This window comes from Pseudorasbora parva, chromosome 10 (assembly GCF_024679245.1).
Source record: "Pseudorasbora parva isolate DD20220531a chromosome 10, ASM2467924v1, whole genome shotgun sequence".
NCBI classification, from domain to species: domain Eukaryota; kingdom Metazoa; phylum Chordata; class Actinopteri; order Cypriniformes; family Gobionidae; genus Pseudorasbora; species Pseudorasbora parva.
Window position 1 is genome coordinate 8,259,219 of NC_090181.1, and position 27,395 is coordinate 8,286,613.

Here is a 27,395-nt window from a genome sequence, read left to right on the forward strand (position 1 = left end):
ACATAAAAAACGCTTTGAAATATCTTCTCCACTGACCCTTTGAGCATAAATACCAGGGCTGGGATTGGCTGGGATTGACCAAAATTTAATTTATTTGTTGGTTAGTTGCAGGAGAAAGAAAAACTATACAGGAAGTGGTGAAGTCACACAGTCCACGAGGGGGTAGATGGTTAACGGCGGGTTCTTGTGGTAATTACAGTATGTCAGGCAGGAAATCCAAACTTTTGTCCATTGTCCGGAAATATGCATGCTTTCAAATCCAGTTTCACTTTTGCCGGTCTGGTAGACCTCCGGTACCGGCCAAAATGCCGTAATAACCTATCAAAAAAATAGACAAATGTATTTTTTTAAAGCCAGGGCAATCTTCGTTTTCATGATCGATAGTCGCGGTCATGTTCGAGTACTCTTGCCCATCTCTAATTGGAATGGGGAAAAACACTTTCTATGTGAATATGACCCCTTAGCACACATACTGCATGACATGTACCCCTTTTCCACCAAGACAGGCCTGGTGCTGGTTCGGAGCCAGAGTCTAGTTTCAAATTGGCTCTTTGTCTGTCCACACCCAAAGCACCAGCTTCGAGCACCAAAGTACTTTATTTTTCTAATCCACTGGTCACAATTGAAAGTCTAACTCAAAAATAGCTTGTATCCATCGGGCAGGCAATAATATAAAGTAATAATAAATAAATCCATCTCAGGTCAGATTTTTCTTTAAAGAACAAAGAAGCACTTAAATAGCACCAAAACATTGCTGGGCTTGAAGTAAGAACCATTTGCGTCACTGGCTGGGGGTGGGGTTACTGTGACCATAAAGAATTTTTCTTTGGTACAAAAAATGCATTCAGAGGGGTAAAATGTTTTAGGGTTCCCTGCTAAAATTAGCATTTTTGGGGCTAAAAATAACACAATTGGGGTAACTTCAACCCGCAGACATGAAAAAAAGCCCGCGGCAACAGTGTTAAAGTAGACCTGTTGACTTGGAAACACTGGACCTGGCTGGTGCTCTAGCCCGTAGAAAGCCAAACTGGTTCTTAGGTTTGTCAGTTGAACCAACTCCGAACTGGCTTTGAACTACCACCGGTTCATTCTGGAGGAAAAAGGGGTTATGGAGGTGCAGAATTTTCTTTTTTCCTTCCTGATAACAGCGTCCTTAAAATACTCAGGGTTTTTTCCGCAAAGATAAGAATAATGCATCATTCAAAACTGTAAAGGAAACTGTAAACTTTTATTTGTGAAAACTCACAATAACAAGATGTTGTGCTTTTGTAAAATAAAGAAAGCAAACAGGATGCACGTTCTGCCATCTCGGTCTCTGCGAACTGGAGCTCGGCTGTACTATACTTGCTTCACAGACATGAGAGATGGTCTTTAGAAAGCTTGAAATGTCAATTCAAATAGAAAACACTCTGAAAATGAAAATCTGTATGAAAGGTGCATTTCTCTCTAAAGACAGGGGAACTACGGAGATGGTGAGTCTGTATAGTCAACTTTATCTTTGCAGATGACACTAACTAGTTTATTAATACATAGGCAAATTAAAATATCTGCTATTTTTTCCGACACATTCATAATCATTACTTTTGCAGCAAATATTATGCATGCACTTGACGACGGATTGGCTTTCGCCCAAGTATATATTTAAGTACTTTAAATTAGTATAAACAAGTGATTTTACTCGACTAATGGCTTAAATGAACGACTAGAGACATCTTTAGTCAGGGGCAGCCCTTATAAATTCAATGTCTGCCTGTTAACTGTGCAGTTGGCAAATCTCTCTGTCATTTTAATGTGTCTGACCTCTGCAGCTAATCAAGATCTGTGATTATGGGAACAGTTATATCAGCTCCACAAGTCACATGCTCGGATACAGGGTTGCGCATGTGGTTGTTTTTGAGGGGTCGAGTCACAACGATTGTTGCAAATGGAAAGAAAAGCAAAACAGGAACCAGCAACAGGGACAAAACAGAAACTATCTCTATAAAAAGGAAATAAAGTGGAGACTGTTGCATCTTTATTTCAGTACTTCAGTATGAGTATTTATAAACAAGGTTTAGTGCAATAAGCACCCCTCTATTCTTAGGAATTTCCATCCCACTTTTAAAACTAAAATGGGCTCTTCAAACAAGCCCTGGCACATGCATGCTTGTTTTCCATTCTGTTTACTGTTGAGACAAAATAGTGTAGGGACAGTAATTGTCACTCAGCTCATAAGCATACAAAACAAAAAAGTTTTTGCACTTGATATTAGCTTTATATTCATGATATGCCTGGAGGTGTAAAGAATTTTTATCTAAAAAAAAAATATATATATATATATATATATATATATTTTTTTTTTTTTTTGTAACAATGTGAGAGTCAAATTTTCAAATAGATGCTGTTCTTTTAAACTTTCTATTCATACAATTATCTTGACAATTATAAAAAAAATCAGTTTCCACAAAAATATTAAGCAACACATCCATTTTCATATTTGTTAAAAAATGTTTCGTGCACACTATATCAGCATATTAGAATGATTTTTGAACGATCATTGTGACACTTTTCAGCTGAAATTGTTCCAGTCAGCAATCACCTTTGCAACCACAGAAAAAGTGACATTTTAAATTGTAATCTTTCACAGTGTTACAGTCTCTATTGTATTTATCTAATAAATGCAGCCTTGGTGAGCACAAAAGGTTTTCAAAAACTTTAAATCTTATCAACACCAAACCTTTGAACTGTAGTGGTAGCTTATCATTATTGGTTTCCCATAATATTGTTCTTTCTGTCATGACCTAGAATATGATTTATAGAGACTTTATAGTCTCTTTATAGTCCCTGGACTTTCTCTTTATAGACAATTTATAGAGTTGTTTGTAGTAAGCACATAATATTTGAGTGTGTACGATGTAGCTGAGAAACTTTAATTCTTCTTTTGTGTATTAGATCGGACGATCAACAGAGGGACCTATTGACTTTGTGGTGACTGACACCGTGTCAGGGGGAGGCGAGAGTGAGGAGACGCCGATCACTCAAAGCACCATCTCCCGCTTTGCCTGCCGGGTGGTGTGTGAACGTAACCCGCCCTTTACGGCGCGCATCTACGCTGCAGGCTTTGATTCTTCCAAGAATATATTTCTCGGAGTAAGTCTGTTTTCTTGCCTGGTCTTGAAATGGAATTGTCTGGGATTCATTTTCTCATTGGTTACGAAAAGCTTTATAAAGCTTTTATTTATATATGCTTGTGTATGTGCTGTCTGGGGAAGTATCCACTTCTGCTGATCCAGTGGAACTGATCTAAACTTACCTGGTAAATATAGGTGTGTCCGGCTAACTGGAATGACTCACCCATGTGTAACTAAAAAGAGAGTGCACACTTGTTTATGTATAGTAATTAAGTCTCTCTCCGTAGGAGAAAGCAGCCAAATGGAAGAATCCAGATGGTCACATGGACGGGCTGACAACCAATGGTGTGCTCGTCATGCACCCACGGGGCGGGTTCACAGAGGAGTCCAAGCCTGGTGTGTGGAGGGAGATATCAGTGTGTGGAGATGTTTACACACTGAGAGAAACACGGTCTGCTCAAACTCGAGGAAAACTGGTTAGTGCGTCAATTGCATCTGGCTACATTGTAAACTAAAATCGAGCAGTCTCCTTCAATCGTCAGTTCACTCACAATTTCTTTTTCAAGCTCAAATTTAAAGGAATGCTCCACTCAAAAATTAAAGTTCTCATTTCCTCGCCCATCATGCAATCGCAGGTGTATATGACTTTCTTTCTTCAGATAAACACAAACCGATTTTTAGAATAACACTCATTTGTGTGTGTAAATAGTGGATTAAACCATCAAAGTTGATGCTTCAAAAACCACACAAAATATTGAATCCTCAACTTTGATGGTTTAATCCACTACTAGGATTGCAAGGTGGACTGGTTCAATCTGACTTTATGATGAAAGATATTTTGAAGAATGTTGGTAATCAGACAATTGACAGAAACCATTGACTTCTCTAGTGTTTTTTCCCCCTACTTTTGAAGTCAGTGGGTGTCGTCGACTGTATGATTACCAACTTTCTTCAAAATATCTTCTTTTGTGTTTAATAGAATAAACAGATTTGGGACATTTTGAGGGAGAGTAAATGATGACCGAATTTTCCCTTTTAAGGACGGCCCTCAAGCTGAAAATTAAAGAGGCCCCTATCACCATGCCCTGACTAGGACACTCTAGATTTCTGCAAGAGAAGTAGCAGTACTTCTATAGTATGTCTTAAGACCATGTTTGTTTTACTGTTCAGAGTTTAGAAATCCATAGTGAACTTTGACCCCTAAAATTCAAATATAGCAGGAAGATAGTGATTTCTAAGGAAGAAAAAAGAAATGTTTGACAAATCAGCTTTGCTTTCTTTTTGAGCCAAGTTAGTTTTAGTTATCAAGAGCTGTGTTATAAAAGTCCCAACAGTATGTTTGAGTTGCAACGGGTTCAACCCTGCGCTCAGGTGGCGTTAAATAGTCTGTAATAGGTGCTCTTGGGAAAGGGAAAAATCCAAAGACAAAAAAAAAAAAAAAAAAGGCAGGCCCAAGGCACTCTGTCAGATGTAAATGAAGGATAAGGAAATAATTAAAAATCCTTTATTAGGTATGGCTTAAGTCATTTTAAAATACAAGAGCCAACATGTTTCGACCAACAGTGGTCTTCATCAGGGCAAAGCAACTGTTTGTTTGAGTATGATTAATAAGCATGCTTGAGTCTTTGAACCTCTAGCTCCTCCTAGAGGACAAATGTGCTTCTGCACTCACTCATTGTTACCACCAATTTCAATACCACATCAACTGTTTTGCTGTGGACACACTGCTAAATGTAATGAACACACATTCATTAAGGTTTGATTTATTACTGACTGTTCACTTGAGAAATAAAGAACACAAACAAATTTCAAGTGATGGAGAAAAAGATCACATCCACAAATTAAACAGTGCATTAGTTTATACACTTCGATAACTGTACACTCTTAGTAAATAACCAGGCATCTACAAGTATCTGATTCAGAAAATTGGAAAACAATATCTATTCATCCATCAAACCGCTTGACTTCTGTAGGGTTGTGAGAGTGCTGCTGTGGATTATGCAAAATTGTGGCTCCAATTGACCTAGGCTGCATGTTTTTAAATTGTGGGGAAAACCAGAGCACCCAGAGGAAACCCAGAGGACACGGTAGAACATGCAAACTCCACACAGATGGCACTTTTCCACAGACATGGTTAAGAAGAATGCAATCTATGGCAGTCTCATGGGGAAATGCAGTGTTGAACTACATTGCTCCTTATGTCTAAATGTATAAAACGGTGCACGAGAGCGACCTCGCGTGTGAGTGGATCAGAATCCTGTCATCATTCGGTTGGCAAGTCTGGAAACAAGCAGCTGAGTTGCAACAGGCTCCAGATTGCTTTACCGAAAATTGTCTGAGAATGTGCTCTATCACACATGAATTAATCATCTATACTACAATTATGATTGTAAAGCGTAACAGTGTTAGGAACACCTAGTTCAATGTTTCATCACTGATGGGTATTTATACACTACTGTTTGTGTGCTACTAATGATTAAGGCCTAGTCCACACATACACAGGTAGTTTTAAAAACAGTTTTCCTCCATTTAAATTATTACTATTTTTTTTAATTGTATCTGCATGAAAATGCAAAAAATGCTGTGAAGCGCTGTCAAGAGCATGCCAAACCAACAGGTGACAATATAACCCTAACCAATCCATGTTGGCCATTTAGAAGCCTGGAAAAAAAGATTTCCGGTTCTGACACAACAAGCCAAAATCTCCGGTGTCACTCTCTACACGACATCACTGCAACCGGAGTTTCCAAAAATGTTCAGCCTGGCAGGAGTTTTCAAAAAAAGTTTGGTTTCAGTGTCCAGATACTACGTTTGCGTGTAGTGTAGATGAAAAGCCAAACCGCTGAGCAAAAATGCTGTGGTTTTGAAATTATGTGGACAGGGCCTAAGACTATTTTAAACCATAGGCTAAATCCAACTTTGCTGACCAGCTCAATGAAGAGAGAAATCTGAAAGTGACTAGCAACAAAAACACCTGAAGGGCAAAAGGCAAACTGTGTTCAACAGTAGAAGTCTTCTCAGGTCCTAAAATCTGTACCTGACCCGAATCACTTCCTACCAGAACCTGATGTGCATCATTTTTGTTCTTTAAAGAAAAACCTGACCTGAGATGGATTTATTTATTATTACTTTATATTATTGCCTGCCCGATGGATACAAGCTATTTCTGAGTTCGGCTTTCAATTGTGACCAGTGGATTAGAAAAATAAATGTGATTTAGCTCTACAAATTAAATCAATAGCCTAATAAATCATGGATTCACTAGTGTCTGTTGTATGCTATTTACCTCAGCTTCTGCACACAAAACAGAAAATCCCTGCATGAACACACGTAATGAAGCGAGTGGCCTTTTCTGAAGGATCTCATAGCTATGAGATGAGATTTCTGTGTGCGAGGGATTGTTCCTTTTTCAATGTGCGTTTCTCAAATGCACTTAACATGATTGTGCTGAAATGTGCATTGTGAACCTCATTACGCCAAAAGTTATAGGCTCTAATGTTATTTACCTGACCGTACTACGATTAAAGTTGATTTTACTCCATGCTGAGAGCGCTCATTGAAATGGTAGGCAAATGCGGAAGCAATCGTGAGTCCATTCCTGCATGCTGCTTGGATTCAGAGTGAAACCATAACTTTGTCATAGAATTTTTAAATAACAATTGTTAAATGCTCGACATGGTTTAAGGGTTTAATTCAGGTCTTCTCGGGTCCACTCGGGGAAAAGCACACCTGAGGCCACTAATACCAAACCTGTCCTGTGTCCAATGCTCCCATCATAGTTTTGGACCTCTGGGTTTTGGATCCAAGTGGACCCGTGAAGACCTCTAGTTCAAAACCCGTGAAGACCTCTAGTTCAAAACCCGTGAAGACCTCTAGAACAAGCCTTTCTGTCTCTCAGACCTGTGATGGGAGCAGTTAACCAGTGAAAGCAGTTGTATTTAATGAACGTCTATAATGCTTGGTTCGACTCCCAGCTGAACTAGGAGGACTTTGCATGTTCTCCCGAATGTTGGTGTGGTTTTCCTCAAATGCTCTGGTTTCCTCTCAGCCCTACATAGGACAAGTGTTTTTGAAAATAGCTGGAATGCTTGTAAGGAATGCACTGCTCAGATGTTTGTTTTGTGCTGCTCAGGTGGAGAGTGAGAGTAACGTACTGCAGGATGGCTCTCTGGTTGACCTTTGCGGAGCCACGCTGCTCTGGCGCACAGCCGACGGCCTCTTCCACACCCCCACTCAGAAGCACCTGGAGGCCTTGCGGCAGGAGCTCAACGCAGCCCGGCCTCAGTGCCCCGTGGGCCTCAACACCCTGGCCTTTCCCAGCATGCAACGCTGCAGCCGAGCCCTGTCCAGCGTACCCGCTCAAGAGGACAAACAGCCCTGGGTCTACCTTGCCTGTGGCCACGTTCATGGCTACCACGACTGGGGCCACCGTTCCGAACGAGACGCCAATGCTCAAAGAGAGTGTCCCATGTGCAGAACCGTGGGCCCCTATGTACCACTGTGGCTTGGATGCGAACCGGCCTTTTATGTAGATACTGGCGCACCGACGCATGCCTTTGTACCTTGCGGCCATGTGTGCTCTGAAAAGTCAACCCGGTATTGGGCGGAGATTCCTTTACCGCACGGCACCCATGCTTTCCACGCGGCCTGCCCCTTTTGCGCAACCCAACTCAATCTGATGCAAAAGTGGGCCAAGCTTATCTTCCAGGGGCCTGTAGACTGACAGCATGGAGGAGGCTATAATGAACTGGTGGACGGTGGATTATGTATTTTGAAGTAGAATCCAGTATGCTGAAGGACAGTTGGTATAAAGACCGATTCATACCGCAAGCTGTGAAGCTGCCCTTGAAATGCTTATGCAGGAGAGCAGGTTTTTGATCGGATGACGTGGTGAATGACAGGAGGTGTCCGTCGTGATTTCCTGACAGTTATTTTGTCTACCGGCCTACAAGATGTCTATTCACACCCAGCATTACTACATCACTCAGGATATTTAATACATTTCTATATAGGATACTCGGCTTTAGACTCGGTGCTTCGTTTGATTTTAGGTGATCGACCTTCCTGTGGAGTTTTGTTGCTTTAATGATCTTTCCAGTGATGTCCAAAGAACTTGATTTTCTGGTTCTAGCGTGTGGAATTGGAACTAAACTGTGCAGGATGGTCAGATCCCCAGGAGCAGGATCCATTATTTTAAATACTTCAATGTGTGGGAACTCCCAGAGGTCAGATTCCCATATCCCAAATTCCACTGAGGGCTTACAAGGATCCACTTGTTGGATCTGTCGTGTTTTGGGAACTACAATACTAAAATGGTGGTTTCCAAAGATTAAAAAGGGTGATTTTTATTTAGTTTTATTTTATCCTCTACATGAAGAGCTACCAAAATAACACTTCTAAAGGATTCTGCAGGAATACTGATCAGCCAGTGGAAACTTCCATTTTTCATATGGATTGCATCATGTTTAGCCTAGTCTTCTATATTCACCTACTTCAGCGAACTCAAGTATTTGGAAACTTAACTTTTTTTTTTTCTCTCTCAATGGTTGAAGATTTTAAGCTTTGATGTAGAGGTATTTTTATTCATACCGGGGTCACCGGTAACAAGATTAACACAGGTCGTTGCCAAATATTTTTAACAAATAGTTTGTAACTAAAAGAATATTTCCCGGTGTCGTTTCCAGAAAAGCGTGTTCCAAATATATATTTTGATACTGTTCACTGCTTGTTAATTTTCCACATGTTGATGTATAATCAAAGCAGATGTAAAAATTGTGGACTATTCTGCAAATCGGTATCTACACTTTTCTCAAATGTGGAAAATGGTTGAAAGTAATTGTAGAGGTGTATGACATACAGGAGCGGAGACGGTGACCGCTTGGGAACCATTTCTTATTGGTCAAAATTCATCCCATTTGAACTGTTTTATAAGCTTATGAGATTTAAAATGACTTATTCTACTATTTTCCTAAAATTTATACAGAGGTGGTTTCTAATGCCTAAAGACATTTTTACAGGGGTGTCAAGGTTTTTTTTTTTGTGGCACTGAAGGGGTATTTTTTTAAACTCTTGGATTTACAGAGCCCTTTTTCCTTTTTACTCACTGAAAAGTATTTTACTACATACAAGCCCATGTACAGTTTGTTTGTTTTAAAACAGATACTAATATATTTATTCAGTATGTACTTTACTGTGTGGTAGGTGTCTGTATGAATGTCTCACCCCTACACAATATCTGGTCATCGTTCGTTGAAGTGCATTCTGCATCGCTACTCTGCCTGTGAACAGTCGCTAGTCGTATTTTCTTTGACGCTCAAGCCTTCTGGCCGTGCTCGTTTTTGTGAAATAAACCAAGATTCCTACCACACTCAATGTTACTTTCAGATCCAATATAAACACTGTAAAATGTCACCTTAGATTTCATTTGTAAATTAATTATTGAAATGTTCTCGTGTCTATATATCTTGTTTGGATAAACAGGCAGTTCTTGTGGGATGAACGCCTTGTGCGATATACATGCGTTAAGAGGGATGTTCTGTTGAGCGGATATTTTGTTTTCTTGAAACATATCATTGTGAAATCGTCACACCAAAAGCAGAATGAACTGGGAATATGGAGTATATTTACTTAAGCAAAGCTACTGTTTATTAACAATGATGCTGATATGAGGCTTTTCCATGTAGCATTAACTCAAATAATGCCAAACATGTTTTTTTTAAGTCAAAGGATTTTGTGAAAGGTGTTTGTCATTTTAAATTCCAGGAAGCACAATTCATGTGTAAGCAACTGTAAATTTCAGCAAAATAAAGCATTACACAAGAGCGTTAGTGTTTTGACTGCAGCTTTGGATCACCAATATGTTGGTTACGTCTTCTCTTAAAGGGATAGTTTACCCAAAAATGACAAATGTGTCATCAATTTGTCATTTCAAAGACTTTTGTTTATCTTCAGAAAACAAATGAGAATCTTTATAATGAAATCAGAGCTTTCCGTCCCTCCATTGACACTACCACATTAACGCTTTAAAAGGTTCATAAGGAGATTGTAAATCTAATCCATATGAGTTGAGCGGTTTAGTTCATTTTCTGAGACTCAGTCGCTTTATATGATGAACAGATTTAATTTGGGCTTTTAGTCACATAAACATTGATCAGCGAACATAAACAGAAGCTCAACTGGACCTTGACATGCGAGAACAAACCGCATTGGTTCTTGACGAAGCACAAACGTGCTGAGTAACACGAGAACAAACCGCATTGGTTCTTGCAAGCCAAGCGAACATGTTTGAACTTCTGTTTACCACAATTGATGCGAGTTGATGAATGTCTATATGTGAAATAAAAGATTAAATTCAATCTGTTCATCATATAAAGCAGGGGTGTCCAATCCTGCTCCTGGAGGGCCATTGTCCTGCAGAGTTTAGCTCCGACCCCAATTAAACACACCTGAACCAGCTAATCAAGGTCTCGCTAGGCATACTAGAAACTTTAGCAGTGTGTTGAGGCAAGCTGGAGCTAAACTCTGCAGGACAGCGGCCCTCCTGGACCGACTTTGGACACCCCTGATTTAAAGCGATCAAGTCTATTCAGAAAATCTAGACAAAACCGCTCAATTGAAATATATCCGTTTTGGTCTCTTTATGAACTTTTTAAAACATCAAAGTGGTAGTTGCGTAGCTGTCAATGGAGGGACAGAATTTTGTCAAAAAAAGATTTACATTTGTGTACCGAAGATGAACGGAAGTCATGCAGGTTTGGAACGACAGAATGGTGAATAAATTATGACAATTTTCATTTTTGGGTGAATAACTAAAGTCCAGAGAATTGTTTTTCAAGCATGAATAATCAAACGCGGGCCGCTGAGTGAACGAGTCTACGCTCTGCCTGACATCATGGAAGAAAGTCACATGGGTTTAGATTAGAACAACATGAAAGTGAGTGAATAATGACAATCATTTGACCAAATTAGGTGGCTCACACCAGACTTTAAAGCTTTGAGCATTGTGTTAATGACCATTGTCTGTAGATCACTGTTTATGAGTACTTGATTCAGGCCTATAAAGAACCTATTTGTGCTTCCTCCTACTCATCTTTCTCCAGTTGCTCTGCATTACATCATCAATCCCATTACAAAGCTAAAAGTTCAGAATTTAGTTCCCATCAAATATGAACTTTTTGAAGATAATGCTCCAAATATTGGCTGCTAAACAGATCTGATGCTGTGAGATATGAGAAAGTTTTGATGATTAAAATCAATATTATTAAAGAGACGCTAACAGCATCCACTTCGTTCATATCTTTTTTGAATTTACTCTTTCATTTTTACCCACAGCCGCAAGAGGGCGCTGTTATCATATTAACTAAACTGGAAATATCACAGACTGCATTTGTGAGCTAAAGATAGGCCTAGAAACATGAATGTATTTAATGGGCACTACATTAAAGAACATAACAAATATGAATTAAACCTTTTTTGTGCTACATTACTTTTTTTTTTTACTGCAAGTTAAATAGCACTTAAAAAAAAAAAAAGTTAATGCTACTCTTATTTTGTTCATGATAATACATTTCATTTGTAATGGGAACGGTGGACCTTTCACAAAATCAAACCATTTTGATTATAATAATCTTTAATTGTGCAAAACGAGAAGGATACAAAAGCACCATTTAAAAACACCGGCCCGGTTTCACAGACAGGGTTTAGATTAAGTCAGGATAAGGCCTTAGTTCAATTAGGGCATTTTTTACAAGTGTACCTTAGAGAAAAACATTACTGATGAGCATCTTGAGTCAAAACAATGGCACTGACATATTTTAAGATCTGTCAGTGCAAGTTTCTCTCGGAGCTCAAACATCCATTTTAGCCTGGGACTAGCTTAACCCATGTCCGTGAAACCAGGGACTAATATTAACTGAAGTAAACTTGATGCATTTCGAGAGTTTATCTGCAGCCATGTGGGTTTCCGGTTTAAAACTCACTATGCTTTTGAAAAAGAAAAGGAAAAATGCACTAAAATCACAGTATGAAAGGGCTTGGAATAATGGCAACCGCATTATCCATCAAACAGTGATGACATATTCGTCCCTTTCATACGCGCTCTCTCTGCAAATAAGGGCATATAAAAGGATTTAGATTTTCAGCATGCCATTTAGCTGCTTTGAAAGGGAAGATCAGTGGGATGCCATGACTGCTAATTAACATTTCCTCCTGTAGATGCTGGGGAGATGGGATGTGTCTCGGTCCCACTCTACGCTGCCTTTCCAAATGACAGTCATCGTAGTAAAGGTGACAGAAAGCTCGTTGGGAAATCTCTGCTTGGCTTGCCCTCATTTAAGAGGGTTTATTAAAAATGACATAATGTCTGCATTTGTGATGAAGCTTACGGCTCGTCTTTTGTGCTTCCTGTGGAACGTTATTTTGTAACGTGCTAAATGCTCAAGCGTGATGTAATATTATATGCCTGAAAAGGCCACCTCGCTACAATATATAAAGACAGAGGACGCCTGTCAGGAACGGCGTTAACGTGTGCACCTGTACTCTGTTCTGTCGTTATTCGAAACCAATTCGATTTTAATTACAGCTGCAGCTCAGATACCTTTCAATATAGTGTCTCTCATGAGATCTGTGCATCCACCAAAACTGCTTGAGACGTAATATGAAAGGCTTAGCAAGGGCATATTGCATGAGAGAGAGAGAGAGAGAGAGAGAGAGTCTTTTTATTTGCTGCCTGCTAGCTGTCTCCTTCAGGATGCCTGCCAGCTCAGACAGTCAACTGTTGAAGGATCAAAGCCGCAGAAAATCAAGACATGTCGGCCCGATCAGCAATGTCAAGATACAGGCGCATTGTGACATCAAAACAGCATATGGAGTGCCGAGTCCTTTAGAAAGGTGATCTTCAGACAATCTTTCAGAACAAACACTTCATCTGAACATTGATGCAGTGATCATGTTCATTATGCTCTATTTCTACTGCAATGATGTGCATAAGCGACATTAAAACTAGATGAATGCACCTTTATCAGTTTTGGAGGTTTACATGAGGTGTAACAGAGATATTACTTTTTTTGTTGTTGTTGTTGTTGTTATGTTATGTGTAAAAATATGCAACGCAAACACAATGCCTTAAATATACCTGAGGTATAATGAAGACAGTCTCATTAAAATAAGTATATTCATAATCCTATTAGTTTATAATATATACACTGTAAAAAAAAGTTGTTTTTTGTTGGTTTAACTTAAAAAAGTAAGTAACCTGGTTGCCTTAATTTTAAGTTTATTGAAATAAAAAATTAGAGTTGATACAATGAAGGAAATTTGTTTAATAAATAGAAACTCAAAATATTATTGTATCTGAACCACATAAAACATTTGATAAATCATGAAAATAGCACTATTTGGCATGTTTCACTGTGTCATCAGAAATAAAACACACGAAATTACCCAATATGCTTACAAAATCTTTTAATAATATTTTAATAAAGGTTGTTGAATCTCAAAAAATGCTTATTGTATTAACTCAAAATTTTAATTTCAATGAACTCAATTTTAAGGCAACCAGGTAACTTTTTTTCTAAATAATTTTTTACAGTATAGGCTATGAACTTATTATTATTTTATTATTATTGTTTTGAGGGGATACAAATGCTGCATTGCTTATGTGATACGACTAATAAAGTCATGTGGTCCAACCAACGCTCAGAAAACTAAATATCATAAGGATATTTAGAGCTCTTAAATATATTACGGATATTAAGGCTCTTAAAATATCAGATAAACTGATGTCATAGAAATATAATAATGTCATGGTGCGACTTTTCAAAAACAAAATTATATTTATGATTTTATTAATTTGTGTTAATTGTGACCCTGGACCACTAAACCAGTCATAAGGGTGATTTATTATTATTATTATTATTATTTATACATCATCTGAAAGCTGAATAAATAAGCTTCTAGATATGGTTTGTTAGGATAGGACAATATTTGGCCGAGATGAAACTATTTGAAAATCTGGGAAAAAACATCAAAAAAACACCTTTAAAATTGTCCAAATGAAGTCCTTAGCAATGCATATTACTACTAATAATACATGTTTTATATATTTACGGTAGGAAATGTACTAAAAATCTTCATGTGACATGTTTTTTTACTTAATATATCCCAATGATTTTTGGCATTAAAGAAAAAATGGACAATTCTGACCCATCATTCGGTTGTCAAGATTGGAAACGAGCAGCTGTGTTGCGACAGGCTCGTTTGCCTTGCCAAAAATTGTCTGAGAATGTGCTCTATCACACATGAATTAATCATCTACAATTATGATTGTAAAGCCTAACAGTGTTAGGAACACCTAGTTCAATGTTTCATCACTGATGGGTATTTATACACTACTGTCTGTGTGCTACTAATGATTAAGGCCTAGTCCACACATACACCTGTGCAACTTTTGACTGGTTTAGTGGTCCAGGGTCACAATTGTAAAAAAAACTATTTCTACCTTCTACCTTTAACAATATATATAAATTATTGTTATTGTTTTTATTGTTAACAATATACAATAAATATGTTTTTACTTGCTAGTTACACCACATGACATTGCCATTAAATTTAACTTGAAAGCAACAAAAGCTTTTTAAGTCAAAACCAACATCAATAAAAAGAGTTTGTTTCAGATTTGGGAAATATCTTTGATACTCATTGATCCAGTCCTTCTGGATACGCTATGGCCAGACCTGACCGCATGAGGTCTTTCATAAAGGAACAAAATATCCTGAGGGAAAGCTAATGGAATTTCTATCATAATTTGGAACCAATCCTAAACAGGATAAAACAAGAATCCTCAAAGAATCAAATATGATCCTACTGGATAAATTGAAATTCCTAGTGTTCCATTTAATTCGTCAGAATGTCACTATGCAGTAGGAATGTGGTTTGATCCCATTAGATTCCAAATGATGACAGCCGTCAATAGTATTCCTTCAGGGGGTTTTGATAAGGGTTAGTGGTGGGTATCTCTGGAAGGAAGGTGTTGACTGCTAAACTCTATTGCTCCTGCAGGGGGAAACAAGTCTAACCACGATTTGTTTCACCATTTTTCCTGTCCACCAACCCGGTGAACTGGCAAGGCGATATATGCCACAGGTGGCTGGAGGCTGGACGCCAAATTATCAATAGGACGCCTACATTCGGCGGGGTGGTGCACTTGATATTCCACCTCTTTCCCCCCAGCGTGAGACCCCGAGAGATGATATGCAGATCATCGGCTGTAAATAAGAGATAGTACAGCTACACGCACGCACACAGACACGCGCACGCAAACACAACAAGACGCGCGTTCATTTCCCCCGCGCTCTTAATTTAGTCAACTTGGCAGTCGTTTTTAATCTCCCGGCAAATTGAAGCGGTAGGGGATCGTGGCAAGTGTTGGATGCATGTTATTAATTCCTCGCTATTTCTGTCTAGCGCAATTAGTCACTGTTTGCCGCTGAAAATGTCCCATTAATTATCTACGGCCTGTAAGTGGAGTTGCGCTCGTGGCTACTGTCTGAGGATTTTGGTGCGGTAAGGAGAGGTCCGCATTCAGACACTCACCTCTGAAAATGGTTGAGGGTTTTGAAACGTCTCGTTAATTGCCTTTAAAACACATAATCCTTGCCTCGGTGTGAGGACGGCGTGAGCCTTCTCAGCTTGTCTTCTGTTGTCATCACAGTTTGTTTACGAGCACCCGAAGGCGCAAAAGTCGTGGCACCGCTGTTTTAATAATAAAACACCCTTTTATAGTAGTCTACACATGACGTCAGATTAAACGACTGCAGAGACCGGTGCTGTCACATCGGCAGTACCTAGTCAAAAATCATACTTAACCTATTATCTACATTGTTTACAAACACCTAGCCTAGCTGAAAATTAATTTGTAAATTTTATCTTTAAAAAAACCTTTTAATATCATATTTGGGTAAAGGGTTTTATTTCATAATTATTTTACTAATAAAAGCAAATAAAGAACATAGTTGTCATTTTAAAAACAATTATATTGTGGACGATAGCTTTTACTTAAATTAAATTGACTCTTTAAAAAAGCAACTTAATAAAAGGGTTAGGAACCCTTCTTGTTTTTCAGAAATACAATGCTAGAGCCAGTGTCGGAATGTCCGATTTGTTTTGGACTGAGCGATACTGCACGCTGCCAGTTTACCAATAGTATTTCGACACCACAGGTTGACATTTGCTAGAAAACACACTTAAAAAAAAAAAAATTGCGTGACTGATCACATCAAAACATTTTAGTTGGCCAAATTGAATTTAGAGAGAGAGAGAGAGAGAGAGAGAGAGAGAGAGAGAACAACAATCACCAATATTTTGAATTTGGACTGCAGTAACCATCAATCCATACCGCACCTTAAAGCTACACTGTGTAACTTTTTTAGTTTATTCTTAGCTAAAATCACTTAGTTCTTTCAAAAATATATGTGCTCATTAATGTATATTTACTTCTTTCAAGTAATAATGTATTCTCGTAATTTTATAATATACAATTGAAAATACATAGAGGGTGAGGGTTCGGATGGCGGTCACCATGTTGCCCCTCCATCTTGAAAGTACATTTGCCAAAGAGGGACATACCCGTAAATTCAAGCTTCGCTTTTCGCGTTTTTACACTCGATGGCACTGTGTCGAATGTGAAGAGGAGGATTGCTTGAGGCTGCTATATGATGACGGAGGATCACTCTTAAGCCCCTTTCACACTGCACGTCGGACCCGGAACATTGCCAGGTCGCCTTCTGTGTGAAAGCAACCACGTCCCGGAATTGATTACCGAATTCGACTCGGGTCGGGGACCTAGTAACATTGCGGGATATGTATCGGAGTCGCCAAGGAAGCAGAAAAGAGAATTAAGACGGCAACGCGACAGGCAAATCAACAAGACAAAAGTAAATATTGGAGTGGCTTTTCCATGGAAAGAGCTCATGAGGAACAAAGATCTTTGTTCGCCGACGTTGCCTGCTTTCTTCTCGACAGGTAATATTAATTCAGCCTATTTGTGTATATTGGAAGTTTTATTGTTGCTTGGCTAATTATATCATGGTGTGCTGAGCATAACACTAGAACGACGTCTAGGATAGTTTTCCTCGCGTCAATGATGAAAAAGTATTGTTTACCTTATAACATAAATCCGTGTTCTATGACGGATAACATGAGATTAATATTTTAATTGCATTATAATTTGTTTGCCTTACGCTAGTGATGTCGTACAATATACAGAATAACGATAGCACTGATAAAAGTTACTTTATTAAGATTAGCTTGCATTCGTCTGGGAACCTGATAGCTGATGTTAGCAATAAAATGGTAAAAAATAACAAAAACGTAAAACTATTATTTATTTTACATAGATTAATTTGATCATAGATCAGTTGGCAAATTAAATAACTGCAAATTATAATAGTTTTTAAAAGTAACCTCATCACTTGAAGCAACACTCACTGAAGAGGTCGAACTGGAAGCCATGACTAAATCGGCCACCGTAGGAGTTGAAACGAAATCGAAATTGAGAGGAACAGAAACTATTATTCACTGGATGGTCATATACCTTTACACCGCTAGATGGGGGAAAATATCACACAGTGTAGCTTTAAAAGTCAATTAAAGGTACACTGTGTACATTTTAGTGGCATCTAGTGGTGAGGTTGCGACTTACAACCACCCATTACCCCTCCAATTTGAAGCACTAAAGCTACGGTGGCTGACACAGGACAAAGAGGTCGGAGTCTGAGACAGCAGAGAGTATAGCTAGCACTCTGTAGAGCAGTTTGTCCGTTTAGGGCTATTGTAGAAACCATAGACCGTAAAAAAATATGGACAACTCGACATCATCCATTTCTGCTTGCCATTTTTGAAGCTTTCAGGCGGGGGTGCACGGCGCTGACATCTTGGGACCGAGTCTGCGCAGTAGAGATTTCGGGACCGGAGTTGAACAGTAGAGCGCAGGAAGTAGAGCAGGAAGTACAGCTGCGATATCAAAAGCCCGCCCACACTCTCACAGATGCAGAACAATTAATTATGTTGGTGTGAAATAAACAGTTATGGAAATGTAGAAATTAAAGCTAAAGCACCAATCTGCTCCCTAAAATTCCGAAAAAAGTCCGTTAGTGCCTCAGTGACAACTTCACTCAGAGAAGCCGTCAGTCTCAGCTGTCAATCATGACGTCACACACCCCGTTTTTAAAGCGTCAGATAACTAACTCAAACTAAACTTATTTTAAAAACGAACACTTGAAATGAAATCATCGTGATGATAACTGCCTTCAATGACATAAACTAACTTTGGGGAAAAAATATTTGAAGTGTAATTTTATTGTTTAGTTTGCCTCGCGTCCATTAGAAAACACAGAGGGGCGGCTATACTGGGACCGGTCGCCAGGGGGTGATCGAGGCGCGAAAGCTTCAGTAAATGAGAGGGAGACTGCAGGCTTGGTAGAAACCAGACTGTATTGGGCATTTTAATATATGGCTCAATGAGATTCTGCTCCCTTCTGGAGCCTATCCCTAGAGGCCAGTTGATGAATTACAGTTTAAGTCACTTCCGAATTGGCTTCAAGAGAAACTGGAGGAGTTTTGCCGCTTGGTAGAAACATACTGGTGCAACATGGCGACTTCACTGTACGGTGACCCGAGGTGTATAGAGATAGAAATGCCTCATTCAGAGGTAATAGAAATATAACGGTTCATTATGTAATGTCTTTCTTTATACACCACTGAAAACATAGTTATGTATTATATTGCATTTCTGTCAATAGATCCTCATAAATACAACACACTGCACCTTTAAACAAAGATTATTTTAATAGCAACACTATAAGGTCAACTTGTGTTAAATCATATCTTTTTCCTAGGCAATTACGATGGACATTTTCAATCCAATCTCAAGAGGAAATTAAACTATTTTACGAGTTGGGGGTTTCATATGATGTGATTCATGTTTGTTTGTTTTAACAGAAGTTTTTGTTTTAAACATAACCCATAAACCTGAGTGGGGCATAAGCAGATTGTATAAAAGTGTACAAATGAGATTGTACAAATTCATATAAATTGGCCCCCAATTAGGCAAAATGTAAAACAGTTATGAATTTTCTTGGAAAAGAGACTAAGCTAAACAAAATCCCACTTTAAAAAGGTACACTATGTAACTTTTGGCTCTCTAACAGTAAAAATAAATAATAATAAAAAATGCTTTGGTTTTCATAACTCAAAAAAGAGAGAGAGATCACTGTATCCTACTTCTCATAAAACATTCACTACTAGGCTTAAGGCCATGTCCACATAAAATATATTTTCGTTTGGAAACGCATCTTTTTCTCTCTGTTTTGGCTTTTTGTCCACACTGAGACAGCGTTTCTACTGACAAAGACAAAGCTTTTGAAAAAGCTCTGCAAAGTGGATGAATTTGAAAATGACGTTTCCACATTGTAGTGTGGACTGTGAAGACGGAGGTATTTGAAAATGATGAAGCATGTTGTACTGATAGATATTCATGTTTATACCGCTGTTGTGCCCGTTATGTACTATTCACTTTCACACAGTTGCTAAAGATAACTTACTTTGCACACTCTTCATATCACAGTCCTGAAAAGATGACAGAAAATGTCCATCTACTTTGCTGTCCTGTGACAAAACATGAGAAAGGTTGCGTTTTAGAACAAACATATGATGGTAAGTGACTCACCAGTGAATGGTGAGATATTTTGATATGATATGATGAAATGACCCTGATAGAAGAATAGCTTCATAACTTCATTATGTCTTGTTCCATCTATATCATCTCAGTGAGCTTTTATGAGGGTTTACGCACACTTTTGGTCAAGTCTAGAGTGGATGGAAAATGCCAGTTTCAAATGGATCCAGATTAATGTAGACGGAGCATAGAGATATGACCAGTTTAGATGGAAAGGATCTCAAGCTGACTAGCTTAAGATCTTACAGGAGCTTTACTTATTAATTGACATGATGCTTGGAAAAAAATCCAGCACAGCGCTACAACAACCATAATGAAATGACCCTTCACAATAGATATAATAGAACAATAATGCTTTACAATCAACGACATATGACGATTTATCTGTTCAATAAAAACATATCTGCGTTGCTTTTACAACATTTCAAATCCAGTTCTCGCCATCTCCGTAAAACCAAGCCAATGTTGGTTCTTGTTTTATTACAAGCTCTGTCTCGCTCTCTTTTTGCCAGCAGACTCTCCTCTGTTCGCAGTTTGTTTTAAATGATGGTGACTGATGATGTATTGACTCTTTAAATGTTAATTTTGAACAAAAAAACGTACATAATGCACCTTTAAAAATGACTCTACAGAATGTGAAATATTAAGTAGAGTAAAGAGTGACAAACCCTATTCTCTGTGCATATTTATTAAATATAATTCAAATGTAACTGACTAGACTAGTGCTGTGAAAAAATGTCCTCTATTTTTTTTATATATAGAGCAACATCCCCTTATGCCTTTGATAATATACTGACCAAGCCTGTTCTTCTTTTTAACTCAAAAATATAATTTCAAAGTGGGGTGGATTCCTTCAACAAGCCCACATCATATAGTTTCTTGCCTTCATGCTCAATGATAAAACAGCCAGTAGTGTATTTATAGGGCTAGGGCTAATATACAAACACATCACAAGCATTGAGCCCCTCGTCATCCCCCTCTCTAATTTGCAGCTCTATGGCAGCAGTGGCACTCTCAGCTCCACAAGAGGACAAATGACTTTAATTACAGAGTAATTGCCGAGCGTTGTGTTAATTAAATCTTGATCAGTTTAAGTAACTGGATTGCTCCCACATCGAGCCCATGCTGTGATGTGCTGTCTCCCTCTCCCTTGTGCACATCTTCAGTCTCACATAAAGTTCACCCACACACCCTCCACGAACCTGGCAGTCTATCCGCTATGCTAAAACCTTTTTTTTGTGTTTTAGTTTTATTCCTTCTTGAAGTCATAACCACTTAATTTAACGCCATCCTTTTGGTTGGGTTCCATTATGTCAGGATTTGTCATAACTCGTTAATTTTAGTTGATGCATTACGTAACAAGAACTAGAAGAACAATGACAAATTTTGTATAACATTTGTTAACTTAATCTAGGTTCATGCTAATTCTATAATGTGCTATTGTTCAAAAGCTTGGGATCATCATATTTTTTATGCTTTTGAAATAAGTCTCTTATTCTCACAAACACTGCATTTATTTGACACAAAACAGTAATATTCTGAAATATTACAATTTCAATTACTTTAGTGTCACACAATCCTTCAGAAATCATTCTAATATGCTGATTTGCTGTTTTTATTATTATCAATGTTGAAAACATATATTGGTTAAAATGTTTGCAGACGTTGCAAAAGAAAAGCATTTATTTTAAATGTACATTTTTAGTATTATTATGATTGTATTTACTTTTGATCATGTGCCCTTGCTGAATAAAAGTAGGCCTATTCATTTCTCAAAAAAGAAAACATTTATTGTTTGTACAAAATACATTACCTAAATTGTTATTTTATGCATCTTGAAGTGTTCAAATCTAGTAGTATACTACAAATAGTATATTGTTAATTGTAAGTCAATATCTAAAGCATTAACTTATAATAACTGAACCTTTTTGTAGTGTTGCCTACCAAATTTTACTTTTTTAGTAAAAAACAAAAAAATAACTACATTGAATGTGTTCTTAAAGGATTAGTTCACTTTAAAATGAAAATTACCCCATGATTTACTCACCCTCAAGACATTATAAGTGTATATGACTTTCTTTTTTCAGACGTACATAGTTATATTAAAATTAGGGCTGTCAATCGATTAAAATATTTAATCGTGATTAATCGCAATTTAATCGCACATTTTTAGCAATTGTAAATGCATCTCTAATCAACATGGACAAATACTGCAGTTGCGCTTTTCCCTTTTGAACTGCCGGTATTTTGTGTGTGTGCGCCGAACTGTGACGCAATTCACGCGAACAGTGTGAAGAACACGGACTCGGGAGTGCTCTTGATCAGAAAAGTAACTTGTGCATTAGTTTTAGCCGGTTGTAATGTATTTAGTTCAATAAAACACGTGTACTGTAAGCGGTGATGGTGTTAATGATTTACCTCAGGCATGAGCGAGAGTGAGCTTGCAGTACATCGCGCTCAGACTGCAGAGAATGTGCTCAGTGAAAAAACACACTTTTCTTTCTTAGACCTGGAGTCTAATAACAGTTAAACAGAAAATATGGTTAGTTTGGTAGGCAATTCTGCACTTTTGGTTTAGAATATTAATGTTAATGTCAACCCTTTTCTTTCCCTATTAATGTTTGCTGTTATCCTTTGCGTCTATGACTGCTCTCACTTTTTCCAACTACGGGCTATGCCACGGATCAAACAGAAAATGTGCGCTGCGTTAACGCGTTAATACATTGTGTGCCGTTAAAATGAATTTGCGTTAACGCGTCATTAACGCGTTAACTTTGACAGCCCTAATTAAAATATATCCTCACACTTCCAAGTTCCAACGGCAATAAACAGGGCTCACGAGTTTGAAGCTCAAAAAGCACATCCGTCCATTATAAACGTACTCCACACAGCTCCAGGGGGATAAGAAACGCCTTCTGAAGCGACTCGATGGGTTTTTGTGAGAAAAATATCAATATTAAAACTTTATAAAGTTAAATATCTAGCTTCCATCAGACCACCTTCTGTATTCAACTTATGCAGAAACTGTAACTGCAATTTATGTAAAACGCTTACGTTATGTCCGTCGTCATACTTAGTTCGTTTTTTTCCATAAGTTGAATATGGAATTCCTTCCTCCTTCTGGAATCCATTTATGTTTATTGCTTTATACCAAAACTTTCTCAGTTACATTAAGCTAAGAAAATGTTTTTATTTTATTAAGAGTTTGTTGCAATGGCTGCAGGTAATTTGTGAAAATGCCATAACAAACATGATAGAATTAGAATCAAGAGAGTGGCATCTACTGCAAATTTAGATACATGCATTATCTTAAGGTTCCTGTTGCTTTGGCCAAATTGAATCCTCTTATTTTAATTGGTCGCCATTAGGTGTTCTGCTCAAGGCAATTCCAAGCAGCCCTCACTTTTGTTGTGCCTCATACTCCTGGCCCCACTAAAGAATATTAATCACAATTGTCCTAATCTTTGGGATTTTAATTGGAGTGCTTTGTAAACCACAAGGAGGTAAACAGAAGACAAAGGTGGCCTAAATAGCCAACTGATGTGCGCAAGAATCGCCTTTTTGTTTTGTGCTGGTTTTTAAGAAACCGAGATCCCAATAAACTGTATATCATTACATGCTTGTCTCAGAGATTGTAAAAAGCTTGTCTGATAGAGCTGTATATTAATAAAAAAGGATGCACTAGTAATACATAGTGCATGAGAGACATATTGCATTTACCACTGCAATTAATCTGTTGCGGACCGAATCCTTTCATTGCTGTGCATATTTGTGTAGCTAACACAGAGGATCATGGGATTTTTCTCTACAGATTTTAAAGGGCTTTATTGAAAATCCACTTGTTTGCTAGGCTCTTGGGTTTAGATTAAAACAGACTGTCAGTGTACAGTAAGTAAGCAGATAGTAAGCAACAGGCTGGAGCTGAAACATATTGCAATGAGTGGCGGATTTATCTGCGATTTAGGAAATCTAATCCAGTTTTCTCTGATGCACTGAGAGATTGAATTTATGTGCAGATGTCAATGTGTGATGTTTTACCATTTAGCATGTTGGGTTTGCTCTTAAAATACTGTGATTTTCTGCTGTCTTCTCTGCATTGGCTGTAGTCAGCAGACATCTCTCTTAAAAAAGGGGGTATAGAGTAAATACATGGCATTTGTAAAGTGTTTTGAGGTCATCAAATTCATTTTGTCCCCTCATCAAATTGTCTTTTTTTCTGACTAAGTCTTAAATTATTCATACTTGCATTTAAATGGTAAAACAAACCCCTGAACTTTCAGAACGGCAGATTTACCAGTTACAGATTGATGAAGAATTAAGACGCACCAAGAATTACCCAGATTAACCTGTCAAGGAAAAAAAAATAAGCCTTCTCCTTTAACATTTCAACCCAGATGAATAATTCTCACATTCTTTGCATTTAAATTTTATGAATGCTGCACTCGAACTGACTTTTACCCCTGGTTTCACAGTCAAGGCTTAATCTAGTCCCAGACTAAAATGCATGTTTGAGCCATTTCAACTGAAAGCAACTTGCACCGACATACAGCATCTTAAATATGCAGTGGCATTGTTTTGTCTCAAGATACACTCCAGTGATGTTTTTTTTTTTTTCTAAGGCATGTTTAAAAAGCTACCTAATTGAACTAGCGGTAAGGCCTAATCATGGCTTAGTCCAAGCCCTGTCTGTGAAACCAGGCCTTAGTGTTTTAACCATAATCTTTAGAAATGTACACAGCACTGCAGATAGTACTGGTAGCCTATGTGGTTACTAATACTTTATTCTCATTGGCTAAGGGCACTCCTATCTTTTGCTACCTGCTTATGTAACTGGCATCAACACTCATCCAGAGTGCAACAGTTGGGTTCCAATCATTTTCTCCATAAGGAAACTTTTTTTTTTAAATAACTTAACTTTTATATAATACACACACATACACGTGCATGCACAGCCCTTCAGATGTCAACTTGAGAGAGAGAGAGAGAAAAGCACACATCGAGAATGGAATATAATGATTCATTGGCCTGCCGGGCTTTGCGAGCCCTGGCCCATACGTGGTCTGTGCTCTGTTAGACATGTACACATAAGCAAAGAATTCTCTAGAAGGCACCAAATTATAAAATAATTTAACATTTCTCCTCCTAAAATGAGAATGGCTGAAAGGCTTATGAGAATGGAGAAAGGCTTATGAGAAAACAACTATATTTTTAGAAAACACTTTAAGAGTTATGATAGTTACACTTATAGTAAAATAACTGGGGTATATTATTTAGGAACATATTTATATTATGAATTTACATATTTTAATAACATAGTCCGTCTAGCAATTTTACATTTTTTGGGGAAAGAAGTTTGTAGATGTGTGTTAGAAGAAGGAAGACAGACAGTGTGTGTGTGTGTGTGTGTGTGTGTGTGTGTGTGTGTGTGTGTGTGTGTGTGTGTCAGGTAGGTGGTTGAAACCGTGATTAGACGGGACGGTAGTAAAGGGTGGAGGGGAGTGTGGAGGATTATGAACTGAGGTGCTGACACATCTCTACCTCTCAGAGCTCTCAATTTAGTCAAGGATCAGACTCAGTTTAGATAGTGGAGGATTAATGATCAGTCTAGCATGACATTTTTATGAGGGTAACCCTTCCACTCATCAGGCACCGAAAGGTCTCATATTACAGCCACGCAACTGCCACCAGAATACATTTTACTGCAGCTAATTGTAAAAAACTATAGGCCTAAGACAAATCATTTCAGTGCTGAAGCAAGCCACGTGAACACAAACACACTCAGGAAAAGACTAATTAAAGGTGTGCACAAGGATTTTAGTTAGTGCAGATGTCATTTAATTTGACACATATAAAAATAACGCTGTGGGGAATGAACGTTTATAGTAGTCTAATGTAATTACTCCAGTGTTACACAACAGTGCAATCAGTTACAAATGAACATAACCTTAGTTACAAGCTGTAGCTACTGTTGTTATTATTAAAGAATGAAAGAATGTGTAATTACCTTTAAACAGCATAAACTTTTAGGAATATTTGTGCCACTTTCATTTTTTATTTTGATGATATTTATGGATAATACATTTTAGTAACAGTTAAAGTAACACTTTTAAGGTAAGTATGTTTATAGTAAAGAAATCCGTTTAGTAATCATAATAGTAGGCACTGAGTTTACACATCACCAGATTATGTGATTAAAATGTCTAGAATGTCAAAAAAGAAGGTTAGGGTGAAAAAGAAGGGGGGAAAAACATGCTACTTACTACAACTTCAGTAACTTATTAGGCATTGTCATCAAAGAGAGATTAAAACGTTTCTGAAAGTTTAATATCGTGTTTAATGGAAATCATGTATTTATTTATTTAGATTTCGCAGGAATCACAGGAACTGTAGCAACTTCGGTAATTTGCCGGTGGAAACTACGGTTACTATGGTAATTTTTACAAGCTCCCTCCCAACCAGGAAGTGAAATCCAGCACTATCTCGGCTCGAATCCAGGCGGAAAAGTCAAAAGATCAGCAGTGCAGATGTAAATGTAATCAGTGGAACCTGATTGTGCTTCCGAGAAGACTAAAAAGGCACAATGACGCGATCGTTATAAGATTTAGTTCGGCGCAAACGCAACGTTGTTAAGAGCAACATTTGAAATGCTATCTACATAAAGGCTGCAATCCGGGATAGTGGGTAACTTAAACGATAACTTTATTTTAACACCTTACCCACCCATGATAATACAGCTTCCGTTTATTGGCGTACCGCATAAACATGTATTTATCGGTATGTTTTGAGTACGCTCCGGATTGCAAACTAGCTGCGCGAGATGGATGGTTCACGAGACGTTGAGTAAACATGTAAAACACACGAAGTTTCAAATATTCAACACTAACGTCAAACCTTAGGCTGAAATGTCGTCGGACAAGTCGACTTGGACACTGACGGGAGCGACGGTGGCGTGTGTTTTCGCGGTGTATGTCGCCTCCGCTCCGCGCGCTGTGCCCGGTGGAGACTCAGGTAGGATTGCAGTCAGTCACATGTGTTTGTGTTTATATCACATGCAGCCTATCACAGAACAGCATATTGTACCATCACATACGCCATATGACATGACGCTTTTGGAAGTATGAATCGCATGAGACCTATTGAGATTAATAATCTTAGACACCTGTCTAAATCCATCACACAGCCTACAGTGGGAACCCAAAATTATTTGGACTCTCAAGCCACATCTGAATATCACCACAAACAAAATATTAAAGGCATAGTTCCCCCAAAAATGAAAATTAACCTATGATTTAGTCCCTCAAGTAATTTTAGGTATGACTTTCTTCTTTCAGAAGCTTTATAATGGCAGTCAATGGCTGTTTCTGATTTGAAGTCCATAAAAGTGGTTCACTGGCGGGTGAGAATATGCTGGTTCTCTCGAGAATTAAGTTTTGTTTTGCTATATACACCTGTGTCCTACGTCATACGCTGGAACACCAGTCTCCCGTGAACACACGTACGACTGTTACCGGAAGTTAGATATTAGGCTACATTTTGTAAAGTTAAATAAGGAT

General features: G+C 38.1%; 2 protein-coding genes and 1 long non-coding RNA gene across 3 annotated transcripts in view; 2 read left to right on the forward strand and 1 right to left on the reverse strand.

Annotated features, from left to right (window-relative positions):
* peli2 (pellino E3 ubiquitin protein ligase family member 2) overlaps positions 1-9,929 on the forward strand; it is a 38,799-nt gene extending 28,870 nt beyond the window's left edge. Inside the window, exons 4-6 of the mRNA XM_067455040.1 lie at positions 2,932-3,129; positions 3,398-3,586; positions 7,243-9,929. Coding sequence (XP_067311141.1) covers positions 2,932-3,129; positions 3,398-3,586; positions 7,243-7,833 — 978 coding nt within the window. The 3' untranslated portion in view covers positions 7,834-9,929. The remainder of the gene's footprint in view (positions 1-2,931; positions 3,130-3,397; positions 3,587-7,242) is intronic.
* LOC137090990 (uncharacterized) lies at positions 120-26,850 on the reverse strand. The gene is made up of 3 exons (XR_010908005.1): positions 26,734-26,850; positions 19,709-19,772; positions 120-318 (listed from the first exon to the last, which is right to left on the reverse strand). It is a non-coding gene; the product is annotated as an uncharacterized lncRNA (long non-coding RNA).
* The window catches only part of tmem260 (transmembrane protein 260), a 45,745-nt gene continuing 44,633 nt past the window's right edge, over positions 26,284-27,395 (forward strand). Inside the window, exon 1 of the mRNA XM_067455038.1 lies at positions 26,284-26,850. Coding sequence (XP_067311139.1) covers positions 26,745-26,850 — 106 coding nt within the window. The 5' untranslated portion in view covers positions 26,284-26,744. The remainder of the gene's footprint in view (positions 26,851-27,395) is intronic.